The sequence below is a fragment of the Nerophis lumbriciformis genome, linkage group LG02 (assembly GCF_033978685.3).
Source record: "Nerophis lumbriciformis linkage group LG02, RoL_Nlum_v2.1, whole genome shotgun sequence".
Classification (NCBI taxonomy): domain Eukaryota; kingdom Metazoa; phylum Chordata; class Actinopteri; order Syngnathiformes; family Syngnathidae; genus Nerophis; species Nerophis lumbriciformis.
The window spans coordinates 2,866,387-2,891,500 of record NC_084549.2 but is presented as its reverse complement, the minus strand read 5'-3'; the positions used below and the strand labels follow the sequence as shown (position 1 = coordinate 2,891,500).

The following is a 25,114-nucleotide window of genomic DNA, read 5'->3' as shown; positions in this document are numbered from 1 at the left end:
AAAAGTATTGGGCAACTGGACAAAAGTATTGGGACACTTACACTGGACAAAAGTATTGGGACACTTGGGACTAAAACTTGACAAAAGTATTGGGACACTTCGGACTAAAAGTAGACAAAAGTATTGGGACACTTATGACTACCACTTTACAAAAGTATTGGGACACTTGGGACTACAACTTGACAAAAGTATTGGGACACTTCGGACTAAAAGTAGACAAAAGTATTGGGACACTTATGACTACCACTTTACAAAAGTATTGGGACACTTACTACTACCACTCAACAAAAGTATTGGGCAACTGGACAAAAGTATTGGGACACTTACACTGGACAAAAGTATTGGGACACTTGGGACTAAAACCTGACAAAAGTATTGGGACACTTCGGACTAAAAGTAGACAAAAGTATTGGGACACTTATGACTACCACTTTACAAAAGTATTGGGACACTTGGGACTACAACTTGACAAAAGTATTGGGACACTTCGGACTAAAAGTAGACAAAAGTATTGGGACACTTATGACTACCACTTTACAAAAGTATTGGGACACTTGGGACTACAACTTGACAAAAGTATTGGGACACTTACTACTACCACTGAACAAAAGTATTGGGCAACTGGACAAAAGTATTGGGACACTTACACTGGACAAAAGTATTGGGACACTTGGGACTAAAACTTGACAAAAGTATTGGGACACTTCGGACTAAAAGTAGACAAAAGTATTGGGACACTTATGACTACCACTTTACAAAAGTATTGGGACAATTGGGACTAAAACTTGACAAAAGTATTGGGACACTTCGGACTAAAAGTAGACAAAAGTATTGGGACACTTATGACTACCACTTTACAAAAGTATTGGGACACTTGGGACTAAAACTTGACAAAAGTATTGGGACACTTCGGACTAAAAGTAGACAAAAATATTGGGACACTTATGACTACCACTTTACAAAAGTATTGGGACACTTGGGACTACAACTTGACAAAAGTATTGGGACACTTACTACTACCACTGAACAAAAGTATTGGGCAACTGGACAAAAGTATTGGGACACTTACACTGGACAAAAGTATTGGGACACTTGGGACTAAAACTTGACAAAAGTATTGGGACACTTCGGACTAAAAGTAGACAAAAGTATTGGGACACTTATGACTACCACTTTACAAAAGTATTGGGACACTTGGGACTACAACTTGACAAAAGTATTGGGACACTTACTACTACCACTGAACAAAAGTATTGGGCAACTGGACAAAAGTATTGGGACACTTACACTGGACAAAAGTATTGGGACACTTGGGACTAAAACTTGACAAAAGTATTGGGACACTTCGGACTAAAAGTAGACAAAAGTATTGGGACACTTATGACTACCACTTTACAAAAGTATTGGGACACTTGGGACTACAACTTGACAAAAGTATTGGGACACTTGGGACTAAAAGTAGACAAAAGTATTGGGACACTTATGACTACCACTTTACAAAAGTATTGGGACACTTGGGACTACAACTTGACAAAAGTATTGGGACACTTACTACTACCACTGAACAAAAGTATTGGGCAACTGGACAAAAGTATTGGGACACTTACACTGGACAAAAGTATTGGGACACTTGGGACTAAAACTTGACAAAAGTATTGGGACACTTAGGACTACCACTGGACAAAAGTATTGGGACACTTATGACTACCACTGGACAAAAGTATTCGGACACTAAGGACTACCACTGAACAAAAGTATTGGGACACTTACACTGGACAAAAGTTTTGGGACACTTCTCAAACTTGACAAACGTATTGGGACACTTAGGATTAGCACCTGCAAAATATGCGGGCCCGACCAATGCTGCTTGCAGCTTTAATTTGAATTAATTTTGGCCAAAGGGGGCGCATTTCAATGTCTTACACACACACTTGTTATTTCATATGTTGGCCAGTTCTTGAGGCCACAAAATGTCAGAGGGAAGACAAACCTGGCGCTGCTTTGAGTCCATCACTGATGGCGTTCTCCAAGCTGCCTGCCACTTCCTTGTACCTGCAGAAGAAGCAAACAATCAATGTGCTATCAGCGGCGTGAGGCAACACTCTGCATACTGGACATGGTGGACTTTCCCCAAAATGGATGCAGCTTTGCGTTGTGCAACCTTTATGTTGTTGTGTTTGCAGAGGACGTGGTCGGCAATGTTTGCAGTGTTCCGTACACACATTGATCTTACTTGGGAGGCAAACACACACACACACACACACCGTAGCTGAAAGTAGACGGGCAGGTTCCACTTGTTGTGGAAGCTGACGTACGACGGATGCGCTCTGAGCCTCCTCACGCTGGCCTGAGAGCTGCACTGGCGCTCGAACCTGCGCACAAAGTCCGTGCTCATGCTGTAACGCTGCAAGCACACAGAACAGACACCGTAAACAAATCAAATACATCACACAAACAAAACCACTTGAGAGGAACTGTCCATCCATCCATCCATCTTCCTCCGCTTATCCGAGGTCGGGTCGCGGGGGCAGCAGCTTAAGCAGGGAAGCCCAGACTTCCCTCTCCCCAGCCACTTCGTCCAGCTCTTCCTGTGGGACCCCGAGGCGTTCCCAGGCCAGCCGGGAGACATAGTCTTCCCAACGTGTCCTGGGTCTTCCCCGCGGCCTCCTACCGGTGGGACGTGCCCTAAACACCTCCCTAGGGAGGCGTTCGGATGGCATCCTGACCAGATGCCCGAACCACCTCATCTGGCTCCTCTCGATGTGGAGGAGCAGCGGCTTTACTTTGAGCTCCTCCCGGATGACAGAGCTTCTCACCCTATCTCTAAGGGAGAGCCCCGCCACCCGGCGGCGGAAACTCATTTCGGCCGCTTGTACCCGTGATCTTGTCCTTTCGGTCATAACCCAAAGCTCATGACCATAGGTGAGGATGGGAACGTAGATCGACCGGTAAATTGAGAGCTTTGCCTTCCGGCTCAGCTCCTTCTTCACCACAACGGATCGATACAGCGTCCGCATTACTGAAGACGCCGCACCGATCCGCCTGTCGATCTCACGATCCACTCTTCCCCCACTCGTGAACAAGACTCCGAGGTACTTGAACTCCTCCACTTGGGGCAAGATCTCCTCCCCAACCCGGAGATGGCACTCCACCCTTTTCCGGGCGAGAACCATGGACTCGGACTTGGAGGTGCTGATTCTCATCCCAGTCGCTTCACACTCAGCTGCGAACCGATCCAGTGAGAGCTGAAGATCCTGGCCAGATGAAGCCATCAGGACCACATCATCTGCAAAAAGCAGAGACCTAATCCTGCAGCCACCAAACCAGATCCCCTCAACGCCTTGACTGCGCCTAGAAATTCTGTCCATAAAGGTTATGAACAGAATCGGTGACAAAGGGCAGCCTTGGCGGAGTCCAACCCTCACTGGAAACGTGTCCGACTTACTACCGGCAATGCGGACCAAGCTCTGGCACTGATCATACAGGGAGCGGACTGCCACAATCAGACAGTCCGATACCCCATACTCTCTGAGCACTCCCCACAGGACTTCCCGAGGGACACGGTCGAATGCCTTCTCCAAGTCCACAAAACACATGTAGACTGGTTGGGCAAACTCCCATGCACCCTCAAGGACCCTGCCGAGAGTATAGAGCTGGTCCACAGTTCCACGACCAGGACGAAAACCACACTGTTCCTCCTGAATCCGAGGTTCGACTATCCGGCGTAGCCTCCTCTCCAGTACACCTGAATAGACCTTACCGGGAAGGCTGAGGAGTGTGATCCCACGATAGTTAGAACACACCCTCCGGTTCCCCTTCTTAAAGAGAGGAACCACCACCCCGGTCTGCCAATCCAGAGGTACCGCCCCCGATGTCCACGCGATGCTGCAGAGTCTTGTCAACCAAGACAGCCCCACAGCATCCAGAGCCTTAAGGAACTCCGGGCGGATCTCATCTACCCCCGGGGCCTTGCCACCGAGAAGCTTTTTAACTACCTCAGCAACCTCAGCCCCAAAAATAGGAGAGCCCACCACAGACTCCCCAGGCACTGCTTCCTCATAGGAAGACGTGTTGGTGGGATTGAGGAGGTCTTCGAAGTATTCCCTCCACCGATCCACAACATCCGCAGTCGAGGTCAGCAGAACACCATCCTCACCATACACGGTGTTGATAGTGCACTGCTTCCCCTTCCTGAGGCGGCGGATGGTGGACCAGAATTGCTTCGAAGCCGTCCGGAAGTCGTTTTCCATGGCCTCACCGAACTCCTCCCATGTCCGAGTTTTTGCCTCTGCGACCGCTGAAGCCGCACACCGCTTGGCCTGTCGGTACTTGTCCGCTGCCTCAGGAGTCCTATGAGCCAAAAGAACCCGATAGGACTCCTTCTTCAGCTTGACGGCGTCCCTCACCGCCGGTGTCCACCAACGGGTTCTAGGATTACCGCCACGACAAGCACCAACTACCTTGCGGCCACAGCTCCAATCAGCCGCCTCGACAATAGAGGCGCGGAACATGGTCCATTCGGACTCAATGTCCAGCACCTCCCTCGTGACATGTTCAAAGTTCTTCCGGAGGTGGGAATTGAAACTCTCTCTGACAGGAGAGGAACTGGTACCTCGTAAAAAAGGTCAGGGTTTCCCGGGTTGAAGAGAAAGGCCAACCTCTCCTCCACGCCTTTGATCATCTCGGGCCACACAGAGTTCACCATGAAGTCGTAGCCGGGGACGATGTCGGATTTGTCGCTGAAGGAGAGAGGGAATACACGGAAAGGATGGAGTCTTACAGCACACTTCAAAACATTAAAGCAGACTTTTAAGCACAGACAAATGAAATATTATTCAATTAGCGATGTTTCAACACTGCAGCACACTCCTGGCAAATATCAATCATCAATCAAAGTTTATTTATGGAGCCCTAAATCACAAGTGTCTCAAAGGGCTGCTCAATAGATGATCTTTGAAGCAATGAAGGCATAATAATGCATTTCACTACTCGGCAGCAACCAGCAGAGGGCGTTGTTGACTTCAGCTCAAACTACCAGCATGGAAGGTTTGCTTTGGTGTAGTGATGGGTCCGGCAACACCGATGCATCGGCGCATGCGTCGAGCTCATAGAGCAAAACCCTGTGTCGGTTTTAGAAAGTCACGTGACCGATCATGAGCTGTTTTGGTCACGTGACCGATACGCCAACTGTGTCGCACTGACGCCTCCTCTGTGCCCTGTGAGCGGCTCTTTTCTACAGCCGGAGAAATAATAACTAAGAAGAGAAAGCGTCTAAAACGTCGGAAAAACTTTTTTTTTTTTTTTTATAAAAATGTGTAAAAAAATACAATTAAAAAAATTCCCAGTCCACAATCATCCACAACACGTTCTCTTAGATGTCCATGTTATGATACATGTTCACATTATTTATTGACTGTATCTAAAAAAGATAAAAATATATTTTTATTTAAATGAAGATATGAAATAATCCTAAATGACTTGGTTTATATTATTGTATATACTAGGGCAGGGGTCACCAACGCGGTGCCCGCGGTCACCAGGTAGCCCGTAAGGACCAGATCAGTCGCCCGCCGGCCTGTTCTAAAAATAGCTCAAAGAGCAGCACTTACCAGTGAGCTGCCTCTATTTTTTAAATTGTATTTATTTACTAGCAAGCTGGTCTCGCTTTGCTCGACATTTTTAATTCTAACAGAGACAAAACTCAAATAGAATTTGAAAATCCAAGAAAATATTTTAAAGACTTGGTCTTCACTTGGAATAAGCGGTAGAAAATGGATGGACGGATGGGTCTTCACTTGTTTAAATAAATTCATTTATTTTTTTACTTTGCTTCTTATTACTTTTAGAAATACAATTTTAGAGAAAAAATACAACCTTAAGAATGATTTTAGGATTTTTAAACAAATATACCTTTTTACCTTTTAAATTTCTTCCTCTTCTTTCCTGACAATTTAAATCAATGTTCAAGTAAATTTATTTATTTTTTATTGTAAAGAATAATAAATATTTTAGCTTCTGGTTTTTCGACGAAGAATATTTGTGAAATATTTCTTCAAACTTACTATGATTAAAATTCAAAAAAATTATTCTGGCAAATCTAGAAAATCTGTAGAATCAAATTTAAATCTTATTTCAAAGTATTTTGAATTTCTTTTAAAATTTTTGTTCTGGAAAATCTAGAAGAAATACTGATTTGTCTTTGTTAGAAATATAGCTTGGTCCAATTTGTTAAATATTCTAACAAAGTGCAGATTGGATTTTAACCAATTTAAAACATGTCATCAAAATTCAAAAATGTATCTTAATCAGGAAAAATGACTAATGATGTTCCATAAATCCTTTTTTTTATTTTTTCAAAAAGATTCAAATAAGCTAGTTTTTCCCTTCTTTTTGTCGGTTGAATTTTGAATTATAAAGAGCCGAAATTGAAGATAAACTATGTTTCAAAATTTTATTTTAATTTTTTTCATGTTTTCTCCTCTTTTAAACCGTTCAATTAAGTGGTTTTTTTCATCATTTATTCTCTACAAAAAACCTTCCGTAAAAGGAAAAAAAAATGTACGACGGAATGACAGACAGAAATACCCATTTTTTTATATATATATAAATGTATTTATTTAGCTATTCTTGTTTAAATCACACTTACGTGTAACTTACAAATGACAATATATTTATTTATTTAAGTGTGTATCAAACTGGTAGCCCTTCGCATGAATCAGTACCCAAGAAGTAGTTTTTGGTTTCAAAAAGGTTGGTGACCCCTGTACTAGGGCATCAAATCAGTGTCAGTTGAGTCGGTCCATAGGTTGCCTGTAGGGATTTTTAATGTCCAGCAGATGTCAGTATTTAGTGACACAGTATCGACACAGTATCAATACAGTTTTGCAATGTGTCGAAACGCTTCATGACGCCTCATAAACCCATCACTACTTTGGTGCATTTTTTTATCAAAGCTACGACAAAAACACTGCATGAACATTTAATCAGAGTCAGTCATATGTTGTACAGCAGTCTTTTTCAACCTTTTTTTGAGCCAAGGCACATTTTTTCAACGCAAAAGACTTATGTGTGAAATGATGAACACATTAGCGTAAAATATCAAATAATATTATTGATCTCATTCACGTAAGAGACTAGACGTATAAGATTTCATGGGATTTAGCGATTAGGAGTGACAGATTGTTTGGTAAACGTTAGTGATGGGTTGATGAGGCGTCATGAAGCGTTTCGACACATTGCAAAACTGTATTGATACTGTGTCGATACTGTGTCACTAAATACTGACATCTGCTGGACATTAAAAATCCCTACAGGCAACCTATGGACCGACTCAACTAAGGCTGAAACGACGCGTCGACGTAGTCGACGTCATCGGTTACGTAAATACGTCGACGCCGTTTTTGTGCGTCGGCGCGTCGCATATTTACGTCACACTACTGTCATGGCGGAGCGCAAAGCAGACGATGCGAGCGAGGGGAAAAAAGCACGCCAAAAGTCGTCAAAAGTGTCGGAGTATTTCAATAAACGGCCTAATAATGTTGTTGTATGCACACTGTGTCGAGCGGAAATGGCCTATCATAGCAGCACAACGGCTATGAACGAACATTTGAAAAGAAAACCCCCGGCAGCGTTCTTGCCATCACCATCAACTAGTCAATCGTCCTCGTGCGTATACGTTGTCATTATTACACAAAAACATGAATGTGTCATTTATATCTGCGTTGTAAATTCATAAACTAAAGCACCGTTTGCTCTGAGAGGCGCGTTTGGCGTGCCTGTTCAGTGTTTACAAAGACGCGCTCCTCTTTAACGCTGTGGAGAGGCGGCGGCGGCGAGCGAGCGGCGAGGCGGGGCGCGCCGGGAGCGACGCCGCAAGAGACAGGGGACGACGAGCGAGCGAGGAAGAGGAGCTGAAAAGCGAGGAAAGAAAGAGAAAAGAGTTGGAAGAGAAAAGACTTTGTGTAAAATTAAAAGATTGTAAACCTGGCAAAGCCGTCTGGCGTTCAGTCTGTCGGTCCTGAAAGAACCCCACGGCACAAGACGTGTCACAAACGCTAACGTTAATTAGTTGTGCAAATACCTTTTACAACATTAACAGTTACATATACTATGTACAAACCAACAATTAACTTTCACTTTAATCATACTATCATTGTTGTGTTATTAAGCAAAATAAGCAATACTTTTACTTTTGTTGAAATGTTTACACTGTACACTTTTTTGTATTGGATGTTTAGCTTTATTTTTGCACATTTTAGCAAATAAGCAATACTTTTACTTTTGTTGAAATGTTTACACTTGTTACAGAATATTTCCGTTTTGCACTTTTTTGTATTGGATGTTTATCTTTATTTTTGCACATTTTAAAGCAAAATAAGCAATACTTTTACTTTTTAAATGCTTATACTATTCCAGAATATTAAGATTTGCACTGGATGTTTACTTTTATATTTGCACATTAAAAAGCAAATAAGCTACTTTTAATTTTGTTAAATGTTTACATTGTTACAGAATATTTTGTCATGTTGTTGTCAATGTTGACTGAATGGCCATACTTTTTTTTTTGTAAATAAAAGCCATGCCTTTTGAAAAAACTGGCCTACATTTATTTTTTCCTCTTCATTTTAAATAAAAAAAATAATCGGTAAAAGGAAAAATAATCTATAGATTAATCGAAAAAATAATCTATAGATTAACCGATTAATCGAAAAAATAATCTATAGATTAATCGATAGAAAAATAATCGTTAGCTGCAGCCCTAGACTCAACTGACACTGATTTGATGCCCTAGTACAGGGGTCACCAACCTTTTTGAAACCAAAAACGACTTCTTGGGTACTGATTAATGCGAAGGGCTACCAGTTTGATACACACTTAAATAAATAAATATATTGTCATTTGTAAGTTACACGTAAGTGTGATTTAAACAAGAATAGCTAAATAAATAAATTTATATATATAAAAAAATGGGTATTTCTGTCTGTCATTCCGTCGTACATTTTTTTTTCCTTTTATGGAAGGTTTTTTGTAGAGAATAAATGATGAAAAAAAACGCTTAATTGAAAAGAGGAGAAAATACGAAAAAATGTAAAATAAAATTTTTAAACATAGTTTATCTTCAATTTCGACTCTTTATAATTCAAAATTCAACCGACTAAAAGAAGAGAAAAACTAGCTTATTTGAATCTTTTGGAAAAAATTAAAAAAAGAATTTATGGAACATCATTAGTAATTTTTCCTGATTAAATTTTAGAATTTTGATGACATGTTTTAAATTGGTTAAAATCCAATCTGCACTTTGTTAGAATATTTAACAAATTGGACCAAGTTATATTTCTAACAAAGACAAATCAGTATTTCTTCTAGATTTTCCAGAACAAAAATTTTAAAAGAAATTCAAAATACTTTGAAATAAGATTTAAATTTGATTCTACAGATTTTCTAGATTTGCCAGAATAATTTTTTTTGAATTTAATCATAGTAAGTTTGAAGAAATATTTCACAAATATTCTTCGTCGAAAAAACAGAAGCTAAAATATGTATTATTCTTTACAATAAAAAATAAATAAATTTACTTGAACATTGATTTAAATTGTCAGGAAAGAAGAGGAAGACATTTAAAAGGTAAAAAGGTATATTTGTTTAAAAATCCTAAAATCATTTTTAAGGTTGTATTTTTTTCTCTAAAATTGTATTTCTAAAAGTAATAAGAAGCAAAGTAAAAAATAAATGAATTTGTTTAAACAAGTGAAGACCCATCCATCCATCCATTTCCTACCGCTTATTCCAAGTGAAGACCAAGTCTTTAAAATATTTTCTTGGATTTTCAAATTCTAATAAATACAATTTAAAAAATAGAGGCAGCTCACTGGTAAGTGCTGCTCTTTGAGCTATTTTTAGAACAGGCCAGCGGGCGACTGATCTGGTCCTTACGGGCTACCTGGTGACCGCGGGCACCGCGTTGGTGACCCCTGCCCTAGTATATACAATAATATAAACCAAGTCATTGTATTTCATTTAGGATTATTTCATATCTTCATTTAAATAAAAATATATTTGTATCTTTTTTAGATACAGTCAATAAATAATGTGAACATGTATCATAACATGGAAATCTAAGAGAACGTGTTGTGGATGATTGTGGACTGGGAATTTTTTTTATTTAATTTTTTTACACATTTTTATAAAAAATAAAAAAAATAAAGTTTTTCCGACGTATTACATTTGAGACGATTTCTCTTCTTAGTTATTATTTCTCCGGCTGTAGAAAAGACACGCTCACAGGGCACAGAGGAGGCGTCAGTGCGACACAGTTTGCGTATCGGTCACGTGACCAAAACAGCTCGTGATCGGTCACGTGACTTTCTAAAAGCGGTACGCGCACCGACACAGGGTTTTGCTCTATGAGCTCGACGCATGCGCCGATGCATCGGTATTGCCGGACCCATCACTAGTAAACGTATAGCATGTTCTATATGTTATAGTTATTTGAATGACTCTTACCATAATATGTTACGTTAACATACCAGTTGGTTATTTATGCCTCATATAACGTACACTTATTCAGCCTGTTGTTCACTATTCTTCATTTATTTTAAATTGCCTTTCAAATGTCTATTCTTGCTGTTGGCTTTTATCAAATACATTTCCACAAAAAATGCGACTTATACTCCAGTGCGACTTATACAGGTAAAAGCCAGTAAATTAGAATATTTTGAAAAACTTGATTTATTTCAGTAATTGCATTCAAAAGGTGTAACTTGTACATTATATTTATTCATTGCACACAGACTGATGCATTCAAATGTTTATTTCATTTAATTTTGATGATTTGAAGTGGCAACAAATGAAAATCCAAAATTCCGTGTGTCACAAAATTAGAATATTACTTAAGGCTAATACAAAAAAGGGATTTTTAGAAATGTTGGCCAACTGAAAAGTATGAAAATGAAAAATATGAGCATGTACAATACTCAATACTTGGTTGGAGCTCCTTTTGCCTCAATTACTGCGTTAATGCGGCGTGGCATGGAGTCGATGAGTTTCTGGCACTGCTCAGGTGTTATGAGAGCCCAGGTTGCTCTGATAGTGGCCTTCAACTCTTCTGCGTTTTTGGGTCTGGCATTCTGCATCTTCCTTTTCACAATACCCCACAGATTTTCTATGGGGCTAAGGTCAGGGGAGTTGGCGGGCCAATTTAGAACAGAAATACCATGGTCCGTAAACCAGGCACGGGTAGATTTTGCGCTGTGTGCAGGCGCCAAGTCCTGTTGGAACTTGAAATCTCCATCTCCATAGAGCAGGTCAGCAGCAGGAAGCATGAAGTGCTCTAAAACTTGCTGGTAGACGGCTGCGTTGACCCTGGATCTCAGGAAACAGAGTGGACCGACACCAGCAGATGACATGGCACCCCAAACCATCAAAAATGGTGGAAACTTTACACTAGACTTCAGGCAACGTGGATCCTGTGCCTCTCCTGTCTTCCTCCAGACTCTGGGACCTCGATTTCCAAAGGAAATGCAAAATTTGCTTTCGTCAGAAAACATGACTTTGGACCACTCAGCAGCAGTCCAGCTGGTGTCGGTCCACTCTGTTTCCTGAGATCCAGGGTCAACGCAGCCGTCTACCAGCAAGTTTTAGAGCACTTCATGCTTCCTGCTGCTGACCTGCTCTATGGAGATGGAGATTTCAAGTTCCAACAGGACTTGGCGCCTGCACACAGCGCAAAATCTACCCGTGCCTGGTTTACGGACCATGGTATTTCTGTTCTAAATTGGCCCGCCAACTCCCCTGACCTTAGCCCTATAGAAAATCTGTGGGGTATTGTGAAAAGGAAGATGCAGAATGCCAGACCCAAAAACGCAGAAGAGTTGAAGGCCACTATCAGAGCAACCTGGGCTCTCATAACACCTGAGCAGTGCCAGAAACTCATCGACTCCATGCCACGCCGCATTAACGCAGTAATTGAGGCAAAAGGAGCTCCAACCAAGTATTGAGTATTGTACATGCTCATATTTTTCATTTTCATACTTTTCAGTTGGCCAACATTTCTAAAAAATCCCTTTTTTGTATTAGCCTTACACAATATTCTAATTTTGTGACACACGGAATTTTGGATTTTCATTTGTTGCCACTTCAAATCATCAAAATTAAATGAAATAAACATTTGAATGCATCAGTCTGTGTGCAATGAATAAATATAATGTACAAGTTACACCTTTTGAATGCAATTACTGAAATAAATCAAGTTTTTCAAAATATTCTAATTTACTGGCTTTTACCTGTAAGTCGCACCCACGGCCAAACTATGAAAAAAAACTGCCACTTATAGTCCGAAAAATACGGTATGTGAATATGATGTAATGGATAGGAATGTCTGATGCTGGATGTCAATAAAAATAAAATAAAATTTTTAAAAAAAATGGTGTTAGAGGTTTTTAGAGTGCTTTATATGCGGAATAGGTTGTATCCCCATTACTTGTATTGTTAGCCACCTCCTAGTAGCAGTTGTTTACTGTTCAGAAAACACAGAAAAGGGAAAGACGTGTGTTCTTTTCTCACATAAGTATTGTTGTTTTTTGTTTCCAAATATCCTTGAGAACTGTCGGAGGCAGATATTTACATATATCCGAATTTAAGTTGTACTTCTTTCATTTCTTAGTCATATTTGAAAACAGCTCGTGTTTTCCATTTCTTCTCTTGATGCTCTGTCAGCAAGTAAACTGTGTATGTTAACCTTGAGTTCTTTGGAATGTATTATGGCTAGGGAGACGTTGTGCTTGTATTATGGCTAGGGAGGGGGAAGGAAAGAGGGGTTTTTGGCTTTGGGAAGACAGACCATTTTGGGAAGACAGACCATTTTGGGAGGCGCAATAGAATGTTCGAGGGTTAGACTGGTCTCAAAATGTATATTGGCAAAGCTTTGAAAATATACAACAAAATACCTATTCTGTCTCTAGTGGTTTTTCAACTCAGCTTTAAGTGTCGGAAAGAGCTTGGGAGCGAATTGTGACTTGAATTCCCTGGGAGGAGGAACTGGTCCAAAACGCAACAGAACCCATTCTTAAAGATACCTGGCCACAGCTCCTCCTGTCACCGCTCTGAGTAGTCGGCAGTGATGAGGCACAAACTCCAGCAGCCTTGAAAACATCAGCTGGAGACCATTCGGGCTGGACTTGACCACCTCTTCTACAATCACCTACAAGCAGCAGGAGATGGGAAGGCTATTATTCTGCTCCAATGTTTATTTTAAAGAGACGGACCCTCCCTTTCATGTATTTACCTGATCCATGAAGGGTTTCACCAGCACTTGTCCCACCAGCGCTTCGGCGTCCCGGGTCTTGTCGATGGTGGCGTAAGTCCTCAGGCAGTGGCGCACCATGTCCACGTTGGAGGTCTGTAGACCCTCGATGAGAAGACCCTCCAGCGACTGCTGCAGCATGGAGGTGATACCTGCGATACGCTGGAGAGGGGAGACACTCATGTGAGTCTAAGTCACAAAACTGTCAGCACGTTATGTCACCAGTGGATGAACAGAAGCGGCGAATGACTACTTACAGGTCTGACTTTGTCCAGCAGGGGCATGCCTTTGCTCTGCACCGCATGGAACTGCAGCTGGTTGAACTCTGTGGCCATCCTCTCCAGGATCTGACCTGCCATCAAGGGGCTGAGTGCACGAGAGGTGTTATCTAACGCAGCAGTTCTTAGCCCCTTCTTCAGAGCCATGCATACACTGCAAAAACTGAAATCTAAGTAAGATGAAATATGTCAAATAAGGGTGATATTTGCTTATTTTCTGTCTGATGAGATCATTCTTCTCACTAAGCAGATTTTATGTTAGAGGGTTTTACTTGTTTTAAGGGTTTTGGTCCTAAATGATCTCAGTAAGATATTACAGCTTGTTGCTGAGATGTGATGACCTATATTGAGTAAAACATGCTTCTCAATCAATCAATCAATGTTTATTTATATAGCCCTAAATCACAAGTGTCTCAAAGGGCTGCACAAGCCACAACGACATCCTCGGTACAAAGCCCACATAAGGGCAAAGAAAAACTCACCCCAGTGGGACGTCGATGTGAATGACTATGAGAAACCTTGGAGAGGACCGCATATGTGGGTAACCCCCCCCCCTCTAGGGGAGACCGAAAGCAATGGATGTCGAGTGGTTCTGACATAATATTGTGAGAGTCCAGTCCATAGTGGATCCAACATAATAGTAAGAGTCCAGTCCATAGTGGGGCCAGCAGGACACCATCCCGAGCGGAGACGGGTCAGCAGCGCAGAGATGTTCCCAGCCGATGCACAGGCGAGCGGTCCACCCCGGGTCCCGACTCTGGACAGCCAGCACTTCATCCATGGCCACCGGACCTGTGCCCACCCCCCCTCCACAAGGGATAGAGGGGAGCAGAGGAGAGAAGAAAAGAAACGGCAGATCAACTGGTCTAACAGGGGGTCTATTTAAAGGCTAGAGTATACAAATGAGTTTTAAGATGGGACTTAAATGCTTCTACTGAGGTAGCATCTCTAATTGTTACCGGGAGGGCATTCCATAGTACTGGAGCCCCAATAGAAAACGCTCTATAGCCCGCAGACTTTTTTTGGGCTCTGGGAATCACTAATAAGCCGGAGTTCTTTGAACGCAGATTTCTTGCCGGGACATATGGTACAATGCAATCGACAAGATAGGACGGAGCTAGACCGTGTAGTATTTTATACGTAAGTAGTAAAACCTTAAAGTCACATCTTAAGTGCACAGGAAGCCAGTGCAGGTGAGCCAGTATAGGCGTAATATGATCAAACTTTCTTGTTCTTGTCAAAAGTCTAGCAGCCGCATTTTGTACCAATTGTAGTCTTTTAATGCTAGACATAGGGAGACCCCAAAATAATACGTTACAGTAGTCGAGACGAGACATAACGAACGCATGAATAATGATCTCAGCGTCGCTAGTGGATAAAATAGAACAGATTTTGTCGATATTACGGAGATGAAAGAAGGCCGTTTTAGTAACACTCTTAATGTGTGACTCAAAGGAGAGAGTTGGGTGGAAGATAATACCCAGATTCTTTACTGATTCGCCTTGTGTAATTGTTTGGTTGTCAAATGTTAAGGTGGTATTATTAAATAAATGTCGGTGTTTAGCAGGACCGATAATCAGCATTTCCGTTTTCTTGGCGTTGAGTTGCAAGAAGTTAGCGGACATCCATTGTTTAATTTCATTAAGACACGCCTCCAGCTGACTACAATCCGGCGTGTTGGTCAGCTTTAGGGGCATGTAGAGTTGGCTGTCATCAGCATAACAATGAAAGCTAACACCGTATTTGCGTATGATGTCGCCTAGCGGCAGCATGTAAATACTAAAGAGTGCAGGGCCAAGAACCGAACCCTGAGGAACTCCGCACGTTACCTTAACATAGTCCGAGGTCACATTATTATGGGAGACGCATTGCATCCTGTCAGTAAGATAAGAGTTAAACCACGACAAAGCTAAGTCTGACATACCAATACGTGTTTTGATACGCTCTAATAAAATATTATGATCGACGGTATCGAAAGCAGCGCTAAGATCAAGAAACTTGAATATCAAGTGTTGCAAAGCTGTGTCATCAACACTCACAAGTATAAAACTACTTTTTTAAAGTAATAATTTCTTATTTCAAGCATGAATACAAAAACCATAATGCCGAGCGCATATCATTATGTCAAGATAATGGCACTAGCATTTACTTCATTTAAGAATATTTTTCAACATCCATCCATCCATCCATTTTCTACCGCTTATTCCCTTTGGGGATTGAGCAAAAAGGTCTCTTTTTTTTCTACAAAGAAAAGTGCACTTGTTATTAGTGAGAATATACTTATTTTAAGCTATTTTTGGGTTCATTGAGGTTAGCTAATTTGACTTGTTTTGGAAAGTCTTAACAAGCCGAATTTTCTTGTTCTATTGGCAGATAATTTTGCGTAGTTCAAGTAAAATACTCCTAATTTTTTTTTTTTTTTGAACAATGACTTTCTGCAGTGTAGAGAGAGTGTAGCCAACTTGCTTTCACTTATGTAGCAAACATGGCGCCCTGTAGTCACGTGAGGGGGCTTTTGACCAATCACAGAGAGTATGGCCAGAGGATCTCCTAAATGATTGGCCAAAAGCCCCTTATGTGACTACAGGGCATCATTTGGATGCCAAATTTGATGCCATATTCTCTCTATACACCACTCTGCCTTTGCAGCGGCGCTGTGTTGTAATACACTTTTCCACCACTGGTGGCAGTAATGACAATATTATACATCTCTGTCTATCTGTGTTGGCCCTGTGATGAGGTGGTGACTTGTCCAGGGTGTACCCCGCCTTCCGCCCGAATGCAACTGAGATAGGCTCCAGCAACCCCCGCGACCCCGCGGTAGAAAATGGATGGATGGATGGAGCTAAAGTCAGATAAGTTTCTTAAGCACAAATTGTATAACTAAAGTGGTGAAGTTAACAAGCTATTTGAAAAACATGTTTTTAATTATTATTTCTTTATTAATTTAGTAAGAATGTATTTATTTTAGCACTGCGTGATGGTATGTAAATTTTTCGTCAGTTTTTAAGTCCCTTCTTCCTTGATAATAATCTTTGTGACTAACAAATGCAATTCTTATCATTTGACAAGGTGTATCCTGTTTAACTGCAAGTACGTTAGATAGAATTATTAAATGCGATTAAAATCAAGAGTAAGATTATTAATCCCATGTTAATATTTGAGTGGGCCCCCAGCCACTCTGTATAGCAGGCCTGGGCAATTATGTTGACTCATTTACAGAATAAAATGTGTCTGGGGGCCGATATATATCTATTTTTAGGACACTAATACAAAACCTCACAATAATGTCTGAATGCTAAAAATGTTATGAAAGACCGTCTTTAAAAAACGGAATTGATTTTTACATTTTCTACTGAATGAGACACCCAGAATGTACATGTGGGATTTACAATATTAACTATGAAGGATAAAACACTGAATATTGACAACATATGAACGTCACACACCCTCTCCATCAACATATTTTACAATCAAGCGAAACGCAACAAATATGCAACAAACACAGTGTAATACCCAGTGACGTGCAGTCACTAGAGGCAGGTGAGGCGGGGGCCTCACATGCCATCATGGAAAGAAAAAAAATTTAAAAAGAAAAAAATATATATTAAATTGTTAGATGTATCCAGTGATTATACTATAAAGTTATTTTCCATTTAACTTCACCAGTTTTAGATTATTTTTATTCAAAATCGCTGAATTTTCACATTTGCCGTTCAAATACTGAGAAGAGACGGTGCGGTGAACAGCAGTCAGTCGAGGCACGTCACTCAGTGCCTCAACATGGACGGACGGACTCGGCTAACTGCTGGCCTGCTGTGCAGTGAGACCGTATTGCTATATGAATTATATTATACATTTCCATAGTTTAGTTAGCTGAGGTATATAATGTACAGTGTATTTTGTCAACAACTGTATGTGTGTAAAGTATTTCTTGTGCTGAGCGATCATAAAACGGCTGCAAAAGACGCACTGGCTGAGGCTCGCCTCCTGCACCCCCGCCGTAGAATTGTTATATCAACTAAAGCCCACACTTAAACTTTCCACGTGCAAGATTGAATCTATTTAAAAAAGTTATTTCATAAGAAGCCAAAAAGTGCAAAAACAATAATGTTCGTGTTGGAGGAGTTGTGAATGACTGCTGGGCCACAACATTAGGCACACCTGCAGACTGCAGGTGTATCTAATTCACAACTCCTCCAAAACGAACATTATTGTTTTTGCACTTTTTGGCTTCTTATTAAATAACTTTTGTAACCTATTTTTATGGGCTTTCCTCTTTGTGATGTTAAGTTCCTGTTATGCGCTGTTATACAGTATATGCCTTGAGCTCTTGTTTTGAAGGCGCTAAGAGCGGAAGTGATGTCACGTTGCGGAGGTTTTTGAAAGAAGGTAAATAAAGTGGTCCTCGTGTAAACTGGAGCCTCCGTGTTTGTTATTTTGTAGTTTCATACAGTATAGGCGACATTTATAAACCCTCGGTTACACTTTTTTATATAGATTCAATCTTGCACGTGGAAAGTTGAAGTGAGGGCTTTAGTTGATAGAACACTCCCATCAGGGTGTTCATTAATCCAGCACAACAGCGGCGCATTTATAAGTAAAGGTAAGACCATAATAACGTTTTTTTATTAAATGTGCTTTTTTGTGTGCTACAGTTTGTATGTGTAAAGTTAAAGTTAAGTTAAAGTAGCAATGATTGTCACACACACACTAGGTGTGGTGAAATTTGTCCTCTGCATTTGACCCATCCCCTTGATCACCCCCTGGGAGGTGAAGGGAGCAGTGGGCAGCAGCGGCGCCGCGCCCGGGAATCATTTTTGGTGATTTAACCCCCAATTCCAAGCCTTGATGCTGAGTGCCAAGCAGGGAAGAATGCTGGTATGAGCTTTTAAACATAACCCGTTAACTGCTGCCAATCAAATGGTGAATAAGATACTCTGTAGGATTCATATGTTTGTAAATCTGACTGTGATGAAGTCAGTGCCTCACCAGCCATCAACCTCACCGCACGTCACTGGTAATACCCCACCTACAATCTGATGTATGTGATACATCACTAAGCTTTAGAACTTTGTTGTAAAAATCTCCTTCCGCATCTGTCCCTGACACTCGTATTTCAGACTGGCCGCTCTGGAAACACTCTGTGGAAACACTCCCCGCCCACACTGCTTGGTGCCTCATCTGAGCTGCTGTAACTTAGATTACCGTATTTTCCGCACTATAAGGCGCACCTAAAAACCACAAATTTTCTCAAAAGCTGACAGTGCGCCTTATAACCCGGTGCGCTTTATATATGGATTAATATTAAGATTCATTTTCATAAAGTTTCGGTCTCGTAACTACGGTAAACAGCCGCCATCTTTTTTCCCGGTAGAACAGGAAGCGCTTCTTCTTCTACGCAAGCAACCGCCAAGGTAAGCACCCGCCCCCATAGAACAGGAAGCGCTTCTTCTTCTACTGTAAGCAACCACCCGCCCGCGTAGAAGAAGAAAAAGCGCGCGGATATTACCGTACGTTTCATTTCCTTTGTGTGTTTACATCTGTAAAGACCACAAAATGGCTCCTACTAAGCGACAGGGATCCGGTTCATGAAAAGACGCAATCTCTCCATCCGCACACGGACTACTATTTCACAGCAACTGCCTAAAGACTTTCAAGAAAAGCTGGCTACTTTCCGTGCATATTGTAAAAACAAGATAGCTGAAAAAAAGATCCGGCCAGAGAACATTATCAACATGGACGAGGTTCCACTGACTTTTGATATTCCTGTGAACCGCACTGTGGATACAACGGGAGCACGTACGGTGAATATTCGCACCACAGGGAATGAGAAGTCATCCTTCACTGTGGTTCTAGCTTGCCATGCTAATGGCCAGAAACTTCCACCCATGGTGATATTCAAAAGGAAGACCTTGCCAAAAGAGACCTTTCCAGCCGGCGTCATCATAAAAGCTAACTCGAAGGGATGGATGGATGAAGAAAAGATGAGCGAGTGGTTAAGGTAAGTTTACGCGAAGAGGCCGGGTGGCTTTTTTCACGCAGCTCCGTCCATGTTGATATACGACTCCATGCGCGCCCACATCACGCTGGTTTTTAATATATTATTAAAGTTTGACTGACCTATCTGACTGTTTTTTTGACATTCCTTTAGCGCAGTTAGATGCGGCTTATAACACGGGGCGGCTTATAGGTGGACAAAGTTTTGAAATATGCCGTTCATTGAAGGCGCGGCTTATAACCCAGGGCGCCTTATGGTGCGGAAAATACGGTAGTATATCATGCAAAAGCACAGATTCCAACCATGGAAAGACTTAGTATAGTTGAAGACTTACGGTCATTAGAAAACATGAGCGCTCATCATAATGGCAGCTACACTTTACATCTTAAACATCTACAAAAATGATTTGGTAACGTCCGGCGGGTCAGATTGAAAAGCTTAACGGGCCTCATCTGGCCCCCGGGCCTTCATTTGCCCAGGTCTGCTGTAGAGGGAAAGTTGGGCCCCGAGGTGAAGAAGACGAAGAACCCCTGATCTAACATATGGGGGATGCATGCGTCTTGGAACGTGGTGAGCCACAATCACACCTGTTCATTTCCAGAGAGCTGGACTCTTTGGAGTTCTGGGAGTTGAGGATTTTCTCAATCTTTTCAACTGAGCGCACCACATGGATCAGCCTCAGCACACAAACCTGTTCAAATGAATACATGAAATGAGACAAACATGGTAATTGAAATGTATTCATCATCAGTAGAAGACCGCACAACGCAAGGGCCGCACCTTTTTCTTCTGCAAGTCCTCTTGTTTGGACAGCTGGGTGTCGATTGCATTGATCACCTCACTGACACATGACCGAAGACTCTACATCAGACAACCAGCAATAGTCAGGAATATGACAGTAAGATACATATATACATACAGCACAGGCCAAAAGGTTGGACACACCATCTCCTCATTCAATGCGTTTTCTATATTTCCATGACTATTTACATTGTAGCATACCTGCCAACTTTTGAAATCAGAAAAACCTAGTAGCCAGGGTCCAGGGGCCGCAGGCCCCGGTAGGTCCAGGACAAAGTCCTGGTGGGGGGGTTCAGGGCCCCGACGCAAAATGATTATTAGCATTCAGACAGGTTAAAATGTTGCTAAAACCATCACTTTTCTATCAGTCACAGTGACTTTTCAAAACAAAAATATTACAGCAAAAATCATATGGGTTGATTGACATGTTTATTCTGTAAGCTAACTTCAATAGTTTGAAATTATTTTGACAGTTAATGCCAGTTATCCTGTCAACCTTTCACAAGACTTCAATTTGTTAATTGAAAGTATAAACACTTTTTACAGTAAACAAATGGTAAAACAGTACTAAACAATTCCATTAAAAAAAAAATTGGTGTCATTATTAACTTTCTGTCCAAGCTTGTATAATCTACTGCCTTGTTCAATTGTAAAAAATATTCTGTGCCTAAAATTCACATTTCTATCACAATTATCATACTGTAAACATGGTAAGCTAACTTCATTAAAATTAATAGTCCTGTCAATAGCATGGAATTACAATTCAAATGTAGTTTTTTTGTAAGCCTTTCAAAAGAATTCAAAATATGAAAAATTAATGAAAATTAATTGAAGCCATCAGACACTTGAAAAGTGGCACATCACATCTCTAATGTAATCATTTGAACTTTTCAACAGAAATAGCACTGCAAAAATATTAAGGACATACTTCTGTATTTTGGTAGTTATGCTGTCAACATTTAACAAGATTTCTTCAACTTGGACTTGAAAGCATAAATAGTATAAACACTTTTAACAGTATAACAGTACTAAACAATTCCAATAGATAACATTGGTGTCATTACCTTTTTGTGGCTAAAATCCGAAAAACGTTGAAAGTTTTCCACTTGTATCGCTAGCAACGGCATTAGACTTGTGTTTTTTTGTCCCAACGTGGTCTTTTACATCGCTAATTCCTCCGTGTCCGATCGAAAAATCTTGTCTGCACAAGGTGCAATTCGCGTAGTTTTCACCCTTTTTGGAACGGATAATTATTCCCGGATAGGCTTTTGAATATTCTTCACGGAATGACTGCAGTTTTCTTTTCGGTTTAAGACTCGTTTGCGATTTTTCTCTGGCTGATTCCATGATCGTTCGCTCGTTTGGAAACAATGGCAACTGGTGCCTCGTGCTTGGCAGCGGTGCTATAAATAGCCTCGCGCATTTTAAAAAAAATTTTTTTTTTAATGAATGAAAACCCGTATTTTTTATCACTGCAACCGTAACCCAGAATAGGTTGATGAAAACCGTACTAATTACGGGAAAACCGGAGTAGTTGGCAGGTATGCTGTCCCATGTGATCAGCCAGTGCGATTGGAAGTACATGCTCAATTATTGCCTCCGTAAATAAAACTTCGGCATTTATCACATCCAAAGAATCTGTTTGGGCGACGAAAAACGTTGAAAGTTTTCCACTTGTATCGCTAGCAACGGCATTAGACTTGTGTTTTTTTGTCCCAACGTGGTCTTTTACATCGCTAATTCCTCCGTGTCCGATCGAAAAATCTTGTCTGCACAAGGTGCAATTCGCGTAGTTTTCACCCTTTTTGGAAGGGATAATTATTCCCGGATAGGCTTTTGAATATTCTTCACGGAATGACTGCAGTTTTCTTTTCGGTTTAAGACTCGTTTGCCATTTTTCTCCGGCTGATTCCATGATCTTTCGCTCGTTTGGAAACAATGGCAACTGGTGCATCGTGCTTGGCAGCGGTGCTATAAATAGCCTCGCGCATGGCATTCGGAATGGCTCGATAGGAAGTTACGTGAAGCAGTGTCGATTGTCATTGTTGTTACGCGATTTCGTGAATAAAACTTTAAAAAAATATTTTTTTTTTAATTAATGAAAAAACATATTTTTTATCACTGCAACCGTAACCCGGAATAGGTTGATGAAAACCGTACTAATTACGGGAAAACCGGAGTAGTTGGCAGGTATGAGATAGTCACATCTAAACTAGGAATGAACACATGTGGATTTATGTACTTAACAAAAAAAAGGTGAAATAACTGAAAACATGTTTTTGTATTCAAGTTTCTTCAAAATAGCCACCCTTTGCTCTGATTACTGCTTTGCACACTCTTGGCATTCTCTCCATTAGCTTCAAGAGGTAGTCACCTGAAGTGGTTGTCACTTCAGGTGTGCTTGAAGCTCATGGAGAGAATCTTTACGTGCACTGGCTTCTTGTGCACTTAAGATGTGACTTTAAGGTTTTACTACTTAGGTATAAAATACTACACGGTCTAGCTCCATCCTATCTTGCTGATTGTATTGTACCATATGTCCCGGCTAGAAATCTGCCTTCAAAGAACTCCGGCTTATTAGTGATTCCCAGAGCCCAAAAAAAGTCTGCGGGCTATAGAGCGTTTTCTATTTGGGCTCCAGTACTATGGAATGTTCTAGCAGTAACAATTAGAGATGCTACCTCAGTAGAAGCATTTAAGTCCCATCTTAAAACTCATTTGTATACTCTAGCCTTTAAATAGACCCCCTTTTAGACCAGTTGATCTGCCGTCTCTTTTCTGCTCTGCCCCCCTCTCCTGCGTGGAGAGGTTATCAGGTGACCACAGATGAAGCGCTAGCAAAGTCGGGACCTGGGGTGGACCACTCATCTGTGCATCAGTCGGTGACGTCTCTGCACTGCTGACCTGTCTCCACTCAAGATGATCTCCTGCTGGCCCCACTATGGACTGGACTCTCACTATTATGTTAAATCCACTATGGACTGGACTCTCACTATTATGTTAGATCCACTATGGACTGGACTCTCACTATTACGTTAGATCCACTATGGACTGGACTCTCACTATTATGTTAGATCCACTATGGACTGGACTCTCACACTATTATGTTAGATCCACTATGGACTGGACTCTCACTATTACGTTAGATCCACTATGGACAGGACTCACACTATTATGTTAGATCCACTATGGACTGGACTCTCACACTATTATGTTAGATCCACTATGGACTCGACTCTCACTATTATGTTAGATCCACTATGGACTCGACTCTCACTATTATGTTAGATCCACTATGGACTGGACTCTCACTATTATGTTAGATCCACTATGGACTGGACTCTCACTATTATGTGAGATCCACTATGGACTGGACTCTCACTATTATGTTAGATCCACTATGGACTGGACGCTCACTATTATGGTAGATCCACTATGGACTGGACTCTCACTATTATGTTAGATCCACTATGGACTGGACTCTCACAATATTATGTTAGATCCACTATGGACTGGACTCTCACACTATTATGTTAGATCCACTATGGACTGGACTCTCACACTATTATGTTAGATCCACTATGGACTGGACTCTCACTATTATGTTAGATCCACTATGGACTGGACTCTCACACTATTATGTTAGATCCACTATGGACTGGACTTTCACAATATTATGTTAGATCCACTATGGACTGGACTCTAACTATTATGTTAGATCCACTATGGAATGGACTCCCACTATTATGTTAGATCCACTATGGACTGGACTCTCACTATTATGTTAGATCCACTATGGACTGGACTCTCACACTATTATGTTAGATCCACTATGGACTGGACTCTCACACTATTATGTTAGATCCACTATGGACTGGACTCTCACACTATTATGTTAGATCCACTATGGACTGGACTCTCACACTATTATGTTAGATCCACTATGGACTGGACTCTCACACTATTATGTTAGATCCACTATGGACTGGACTCTCACTATTATGTTAGATCCTCTATGGACTGGACTCTCACTATTATGTTAGATCCACGATGGACTGGACTCTCACACTATTATGTTAGATCCTTAAGGATACTTAAGAGAAACTACATCTTGTGAGAACATGTCGGCCAACCCCGGAAGCTAGCTCTGCTGTCGATGAAATGTGAGTTCAGATATTGTATTTCTTTATTTTTTCACGTTTAAAATGTTTTTTTGCAATTTTAATTTTGACAGTACCACATAAGATATGTTTTAATTGCTGATGAGGGTTTATTGATTTTTAAATGCGCCAGAAAATAACCTGTTTTGTACACTGTTGATGTGTCTCAATACGCAGTAGTGCGTAAATGTGTTTCTGTCTAGTGTTTCTCCAGCAACGGTCATGTGGTGACTTAAATGATGGTATTTTGAGAGGTAATCTTTGAAGCCGGACATCACTGAAGGGGAAACGCACGGCCCGCCACTGGTAAATAGTAATGAAAATAAACCCCAAGTGTCTCAAAGGGTTGCACAAGTCACAACGACATCAGGGCAAGAAAAAACCCAATGGGATGACAATGAGAAACCTTGCAAAATGCATTGAATGAGAAGGTGTGGCCTGTACTGTGTATATTTCTAAACATACCATAACCTCCTCGCGTAATTGTCCCAGCGGCACAGAAAGCTGATTGAGGGCTTTGTCCATCCCCACCTGAGACCAAGTCACAAACGTGAACATTCTTGTATTCTCACGG

At 41.1% G+C, this 25,114-nt stretch overlaps 1 protein-coding gene across 1 annotated transcript in view; it reads right to left on the bottom strand.

Annotated features, from left to right (window-relative positions):
• cog2 (component of oligomeric golgi complex 2) overlaps positions 1 to 25,114 on the bottom strand; it is a 47,329-nt gene that overhangs the window by 14,931 nt on the left and 7,284 nt on the right. Inside the window, exons 3-11 of the mRNA XM_061927456.2 lie at positions 25,006 to 25,071; positions 20,360 to 20,440; positions 20,167 to 20,270; positions 13,558 to 13,666; positions 13,283 to 13,462; positions 13,074 to 13,198; positions 4,613 to 4,739; positions 2,265 to 2,404; positions 1,991 to 2,052 (exon numbers count right to left, since the gene is read on the bottom strand). Coding sequence (XP_061783440.2) covers positions 1,991 to 2,052; positions 2,265 to 2,404; positions 4,613 to 4,739; positions 13,074 to 13,198; positions 13,283 to 13,462; positions 13,558 to 13,666; positions 20,167 to 20,270; positions 20,360 to 20,440; positions 25,006 to 25,071 — 994 coding nt within the window. The remainder of the gene's footprint in view (positions 1 to 1,990; positions 2,053 to 2,264; positions 2,405 to 4,612; positions 4,740 to 13,073; positions 13,199 to 13,282; positions 13,463 to 13,557; positions 13,667 to 20,166; positions 20,271 to 20,359; positions 20,441 to 25,005; positions 25,072 to 25,114) is intronic.